The 8,073-nt window shown below is 32.6% G+C and overlaps 1 protein-coding gene across 1 annotated transcript in view; it reads left to right on the top strand.

Moving 5' to 3' along the window:
• The window catches only part of cntnap3 (contactin associated protein family member 3), a gene marked incomplete at its 5' end in the record, with an annotated part of 97,137 nt that overhangs the window by 18,329 nt on the left and 70,735 nt on the right, over positions 1-8,073 (top strand). The window contains 4 exon segments of the mRNA XM_016544049.1: positions 1,111-1,258; positions 3,966-4,026; positions 4,116-4,301; positions 6,073-6,260. Coding sequence (XP_016399535.1) covers positions 1,111-1,258; positions 3,966-4,026; positions 4,116-4,301; positions 6,073-6,260 — 583 coding nt within the window.

Below are 8,073 nucleotides of genomic sequence, written 5' to 3' on the forward strand. Positions count from 1 at the left end.
TCTAGATTTAATATACATTTTAAAATGTAAATATAATTTATTTTATTTGAATTTTATAAGTATTTTAAATTATATAAATATAATTTAATTATGTAATTTAATATATTTAATGTATGTTGTATAATTATAATTTATTTTAAATTAAATCTGTAATAATTTTTTATGTATATAATATTTGTTTTATATTTAATTATTTTACATTTTATTGTGTTAATGATAATGAAAAAAATAATGTATTATTTCATTGATTTAAAAAAATTACACTGGAACTTAATATTATTTTATATTTTATATATATGTCCAGTACATGTGCTGTGCTGTACATATGGTGAGATTTTTTTTAACACAATAATGCATTTCATGTAAACATAAAAAACATGTCAGCCTAATTATACATGGCAACTATTCAGCTGGTCATAGACCAGCCTAACCAGCCGGTCTTAGTAGTGAGATCAGTGTTTTAGTTCAGCAGGTCAGTGCTGTATTGATTTCCTTTAATACACTGACGTGAAGGAGAGGAGCGCTGCTCGCTGACCCGTGGCCGTGTCGAGTTGCTCCGATCACCACAGGCTCTCGGCTCATATTATATTAATATACAACAATATAAACATAATTCCTTCATAAATATCAAAATAACTTAAATATTTTATTCTATTTTTTATATAATTTTGTAATAATTTCATTTTTTTTTAAACATTTATTATTTTATGTATTTATATATTTGACAAACATTTTATATGGCACAGATTTTAACACATTCATTTCAACACTACCTAAAAGTTGCTTTAGGATGTGGTCATATTTTATATTCCATTTTATTTTTTAATATAATTAATGATTTAACATTTATATAACATTTGTTTATTTATATTTAATAATATAACATTATATATAACAATTAATATAACATTTGTTTATTTATATTTATTGTATATATATCATTTTCTCAGGCTCTCGGCTCGTATTAAGCTGAACGAGAGTTATAGACTGCTCTCTTTATCTTTATGCTTCTTTATGATCCAGTGGGAAACATAAAAGATGCAGGAGCGCATTAGTGCATCAGGTCAAACCACAAAAGGTCACGTAACGCTGTTGTTCTCCTCATGCAAGGCTTTCTCTGGGAACTCGAACGCTGACAGTGTGGTGATGTACAAACTCCAGCAGCCGGTCATCGCTCAGTACGTCCGGATACTGCCGCTCCACTGGAACCCCAACGGCAGGATCGGCCTGAGACTCGAGGCCTACGGCTGCCAATACAGTACGTCTTTAACAATCTTTCATATTATGAAGTGTTTATTTATTAAAATATGATTTAAAATCTTTCATATCACAATTTTTTTTTTTTTATTAAAAGATGATTCCAAATCTTTTGTTATGAAATTAATTTATTATAGTTATTTATTCATTCATTCATTCATTCATTCAAATATGAATTAAAATGTTGTGTTTTTTTTTATTTGAACATTAATTTCATATTATAAAATGTATGCATTTATTTAAATGTAATTTAAAATATTTTATGTTATGAAATTAGTTTCTTGTTCATTCATTTAGAGTAAATATGAATAAAATGTTATAAATGTTTTTTTATATAATTATTTAAATATTATTTAAAATCCTTCATGTTGTTTATTTAAATATGACATTTATTTAAATTATGAAATTATATTATGATGTTCATTATTCAGCTATTCATTCATCCATTTAAATATGAATACATTTGTATTTATTTAAATTGAATAAAAAATTATTTGTGTATTTAAACAAATAAATGTATTTATTTGTTTAAATATGATTTAATCTTTTACGTTATAAAGTCAAATTTATGTAATTGGTATTATTCATTTATTTATTTAAATTTGATTTTAAAACTTTCATGTTATGAATTTTATTTAATATTGTTTAAAATATTTTGTTATGATAGACATTTTATAGTATTATTATTATTATTATTATTATTATTCATTAATTAAATATAAGTTAAAATCATTAAAATTATGAAAATGTTTTTATTTAAATATGATTTTTAATCTTGCATGTTGTGAACTGTCCAAATGTTTCGGTTTGACTTCCTGAAGAGTGAAACACTGTGACACTTCCAAAACATTGATCAAAACTTTCAAAACTATGTGTAAATGGAACCAATGTAGTGAGTTTAGGTGCGAGACTGTGTGTTTATGCAGCCAGTGGAAGACCTGTTTGGTAAGACTCGTTATTTTGGGATTTCAATTTGATGCAGTTTACCTTTAAATATAATTTATTTTAGTTAGCTGATGACAATCTTAATGAAACTCCAGATCAGTCTGTGCTTTATAATATGACAATTTAACGTCACATATCACCAAGCAGGGCCGGCCCTAGCATGTTGGGGGCCCTAGGCAGTTTTTCAAAAGAGGGCCCCCCCCATCCCCCGTCGTATACATCTTACACTGACACTTTATTATAAAGCAATGTTATTTTCTACCCGGTCTCATGGCAAAAACGTACCTGGGGGCACATTTTCGCAAGACGCGAAATACGTACCAATAAGTACATATCACTGCAGTTTCCAAAAGAAATTAACACTAGAGGCAGTAAAACTCCGACACCTTTTAAATTATTTTCACACAAAGTATGATTTACAGAGTTTCGATTAATAAAGCGTAATTTTCGCACAATTACTTGAAGAATATTATGTTATGACTTCAAAACAATTTTACGGAGACGTACTTGAGAGGTGAGGAGCTCCAGTTCGAATCCCATGTAACTACGGTTCAACAAAACACTTCAAATCTGCATATAAGGAAGTTCAAATGGCGCGGTTGCATCACCAAATGCATTTTAATATCCGTTTTGCATTTGTTAACGCTATCGGGTACGTTTAGGGTTGGTTTTGGTGTAGGGCGTATTTCCAATACGACAGAGCATTAACTTTTAGCGACAATCCCCGGATATTTGAATTCTGAATCGCCGCAATACGTACCTGAAGAAACGTAATAAAAACAGCAATATGTACCTATATCAACGTAATAAAAACATGCCAGGGTTGACGTATTGAACCCGTGTTTTAGCGCCACTCAGTGGACATTTCTTTGGACTTTGGACTTTGAAACTGCGGCGAAACATGCAGTAAGGTACTTAAAAACGGTGTTGCAGAAAAGTACCCAGAGGTACGTATTTTTATGAGACTGGGTTGGTTATTTTAGTATCATTCATGTGCTATTATAGTTTTTGTTAATATATTGAATTATTTTTATATTTTCTGCTGTCATTTTCATTTTAAAGTTTTAGTAATTTTATTGTTTGTTTTTGTTGTTTTTATTAGTTTTGTTGATTTTCTGTATAGTTATTACGTTTTATTGTTTGTTTTATCGTTTTGTTTTTACGTTTTAGTGTTAGTTGTTTTAGAACATCAAGATAAACTAAATGAAAATGGGAAATGTTGCCTTGTCAACTAGCTAAAATAAAACAGTATAAGTATTTTATTTCAGTTAACGTTTATTTTATTTCAAGTAACATTTTTTTTTTTTTTTTTTTTTTATTTAGTTAATGATAATAACCCTGACACCTTGACTATATTCATAACATGGAACAAGTGAAAAATAGAAAAAACTAATGAAAAAAATAACTATATATAAACAAATAATATGTTTTTAAAGTTTGTTACATTTTTTTAAAACTAAATCTGTTCTTTTCTTTTCATAAGAACCAACTGAAAACAGAAGGAAAAACCATCACAGTACTTTAAAATTCCTCCAGCATAGGATCTTCATCCATTAGCCTTAAACTTGTGGTTTAGTCTAACGTGACCTATTCGACTTTCTTAACAATCAAGCACTTACTTATCATACATGCATACATATATATATATTTAAAAAATCATACACACATATTTACACAAAACATGATGCACCAGTACAGTTATTACCCAGTTTTAATTTCCGTATGTGCGTAGAGTTTGCCGTACCTTGTGTGTGTTCGGGGAGGGCGAGCTGAATTGGTCGACCCAAGAACAGATGAAGGTCATAGAGGTAAGGCACTTCATCTGTACACATCAGACTGAAGGTGGTTCCTTTTCTGCCAGCGCGCGCCACACGACCTGAAAGACAGAGATGAGGGTTAAATCTCCACCTCAGACCGCTGGACAACCTTCAGTCTGCTCCGTCACACACCGACTCTGTGCAGGAAGAGTTTGGCCTTCGATGGGAAGTTGAAGTTGATGACGTTGTCCAGGAGCGGGATGTCAATGCCACGGGCCGCCACATCTGTGACCAGCAGCACCATGGCCTTGCGGTGGACGAAGTGGCCGATGTTGATCTCAAGTCAAGTCTCGGATTATTGTTTGGATGTTTGGATCACCTGTAAATAAACTGCACTTGGGTTCTTCACTACGCTCGCCTTCAGTGGACTGATTCGTTACAAATATGAAGATATATTTACTTATTAAGCTCTTTTAACAATTATTTAAAACTTTAAAAAATGTAAAAGCTTAACCATTGCTTTCAGAAAAATGTATGAAAGTTTTGTGAGATTAATGCTTTAATAAAGCAAGAACGCCTGGATTATGAAAATTAAAGAGAATAATTTATTATTATTATTATAAATAATAATACAGAATAATCTATTTTGGGCATGATTTATTCCTGATTCAAATGCAAAAATGTATAAGTGTAAACAAATGTTTGAATAAAGATATGGTTTATTTAAATATTTGTGTTATTTGATAAACACCAAAGTGATTAAAAAATCTGAATGGCTGTTTGAAAACATGTAAATACTGTTTGACTTCCTTTGACCGCCAAAGGACAAACAAGCAGGTGTCAGAAGTTGCGCTTGGCTGCGCAAGGTGCAGGGGTAACCATGGTAACGGTGTATTTCTGCTGTTCCTAAAGCCCCACCTGCTGTCAGAGTGAACTTGCATTTTTTTTTCAGCACGTCTGCTGCTTTGTTCACATAAATGAGAAAATCTGACCGAACTTTTATCGAGCATTACCCTCTGAACTCTGACATGGGGCCCCCTGGAGGCCACGGGGCCCTATGCAACCGCTTATATCGCTTATTAGGTCATTATGACACGCGTTACTCAGACGAGTGTGTTTGAGTCTCTGGCCTGATGTATGACTGGTCTCTCAGAGGTCCTGTGTGGCAGTTTTGTCCTGTGGCTCTGTTGAATGAGATGTGTTGTCTCTGGAGTCACACGGGGCAGAACCGCAGGGCAAAAGCTCTGGTCAACATACATAGAGTGTTTATTTGCCTCAAGTGCATTAAGAGCGTTTGGATTGTTTCCATGTTCATAAATATAGCAGACCATTAGGGATGGAGTCTTTTTTTCCCCTTCATTCATGAAGATGTATAATTTATTGCTGGCATCTGCAGGTTCTGTCCAGTGTCAGGCGTTTGCATCATCTCTGTTGACCTCAGGTTTAAACTCTCTCTGCTCCGCTTACAGGGACAACAGACCTGCACAAACACGCTGTATACACCACTAATTATAATGCAGTTTAATAGTTAGCGTCAGGGGTTTGTTGACATGTCAGAGTGCGCAAACAAACAGATCAATGTTTTGAGAGCGTCACAGTGTTGCCGTCTTCAGGAAGTTAAACTACTGACTTACAGTGACGCTGAACAATAAACTGACACTGAGTACACATCACACACAGAATCTTTATTTATTCATTTATTTATTTTTTTAACATTCTCTATTGTGCATTATATATTTATCATACTTCATTATTTATTTATTATAATCCCTTTATTTATTTATTTATTTATTTGTAGTTCATGATCTAAATATGTATTTATTTGTTTTAGTTCATTATTATTGTTTTCATTTTAGATCGTTATTATTTACTTACGTAATTTGTTACTTATTTTATTTAAATTTTTTTTTTTAGTTCATTATTATTTATGTATAGTGCATTTATTTAATATAGTTCAATATTTAATTTCAAATTTATTTATGATGTTTCATTATTAAAATATTTATTTTAGTTCATTATGATCTATGTATTATTGTTATTTATTTATTTATTTATTCATTTATCTATTTTAGTTCATTACTATTATCTATTATTGTTCATCTGATGTGGTCAGTTTTGACGGTAGCGCTCACTTGCTCTTCAGGCCGGATCCCAGCGCCACTCCATCAAACAGAGACGTGTTGTCCATGAACTTCAAAACCCTGCTGAACTCTGGGATGCTGGTTCACATGGAGGAACGCAGCGGACACACGCTCACTCTGGAGTTATTCAGAGGGAAACTCCTACTGCAGCTCAGAAAAGGTACTAATACACATCTCTCAGCTGCTGGAACTAACGAGCCTCTTTTATCTAAAGTCATTCGGTTTCAGGCAGATGGCATGAAAGTAGAGCGTTTAGGGCCACAAACTACGCTTAAAAGACTTACGGTGCATGGTGGCGGTATGATAAAGCTGTCAGTTAGTTAGTCAGTACATTGACATAAACCATGGTACTGAATTACTGTTTACCATATTCATATGCCTTCTTTTTTATAAGTGAATCGCACCCCTTTGGGAGCTATTTTTAGGAAACATGGGCCTGGTTTCACAGACAGGGCTTAGACTGAGCCAGGATTAGGCCATAGTTCAATTAGGACATTTAAGTCAAGTCAAGTCACCTTTATTTATATAGCGCTTTCAACAATACAGATTGTGTCAAAGCAACTTTACAGTATTAAATAGGAAAACAGTGTGTCAATAATGCAAAATGACAATAGTAAACACTCAATTTTCAGTTATAGGCAGTTTATCATTGAATGCAGTGATTTCAGAGATGAAGTAATTTTTATAAACGTGCCTTAGAAAAAAAAAACATTACTGCTGTGCAACTTGAGACAAAACAACGGCACTGACTTATTTTAAGATCAATCAGTGTAAGTTTCTTTCAGTTGAAACAGCTCAGATTTACATTTTAGTCTGGGACTAGGCTTAACTGACATCAAGGGCTGGATGGTGATAATTGTTTTTAAATAAAACTGAGATTATGTTTTTTTGGTCCAGTTGGAAATCAAACCACTATAAATTCTATTCTTGGCTCCTTGGCTGAGCATAATAAAGCAGTGGTGAAAAATCTGACTCAGAATTCAGATTTGACAAGCAAATAAATTCTGTGGTCAAATCCTGCTTTTTTAATTTGAGACTTTTAGCAAAAATGAAGCCCTTTCTTTATTTTAGAGACCTAGAGATAGTTATTCACGCTCTTATTTTTTCAGGTTTAGACTATTGTAATACTCTCTATATGGGAGTTGGTTCAAAATGCGGCTGCGAGATTGCTGACGTGATCATATTACTCCTATCCTGTCTTCTCTCAAATGCTTGCCAGTTTGTTTCCAGATTGAATATAAACTTTTATTGTTTGCTTTTAAATCTCTGAATGGGTTGGCACCAAAATACCTGGAGACATTAGTGAACCGGCATCCCTCTGTTAGGCCCCTGAGATCCTCTGATCAGTTTCTTTTAGTGGTTCCCAGATCGTGCTTTTTCGGTTGCTGACCCCAAACTTTGAAACTCATTGCCTCTATGTATCAAATCATTTCTAGTTTTAAATCTTTGTTAAAAGCTCATTTATTAACTATGGCTTTTAAGTCCCCATGCTGTTAATTCTTAGGCGTGTGTTTGTTTTATGTTTTCTTGTCTTGTGTTTGTTCTATGTTTTTTTCTGTGTAATGGTTGATTCCTTTACCTATTCTTATTATTTTATTTTATTTTGATGTGCAGCACTTTGGGCAACCTCGGTTGTATTGAAATGTGCTTTATAAATAAAAATATAAATACAAAATACAAATACACAAAAGCTGTCAGGAACATGTCAGGGTCACATTTCACCTCAAAACCAAAATAAAGAACCAAGAAATTATATTTTACTTAAACTGTAGCCTGTTTTAGGACCATTAATATGTTTTTGCATTATGACATTATTTTTAATCATAAAATATGCATATAAAAATGCATTGTTGTAATGAGAATTTTGGGGAAAATGTGCTTAATTGTCTTGAAAATAATGTCATAAAAGTGTTATAATGCAAAGTGTGTGTGTGTGTCAGGGTTCTCTCTCTCTCTCTCTCTCTCTCCCTCTC

The sequence above is a fragment of the Sinocyclocheilus rhinocerous genome, unplaced genomic scaffold (assembly GCF_001515625.1).
Source record: "Sinocyclocheilus rhinocerous isolate Xijiao unplaced genomic scaffold, SAMN03320098_v1.1 scaffold700, whole genome shotgun sequence".
Lineage (NCBI taxonomy): Eukaryota > Metazoa > Chordata > Actinopteri > Cypriniformes > Cyprinidae > Sinocyclocheilus > Sinocyclocheilus rhinocerous.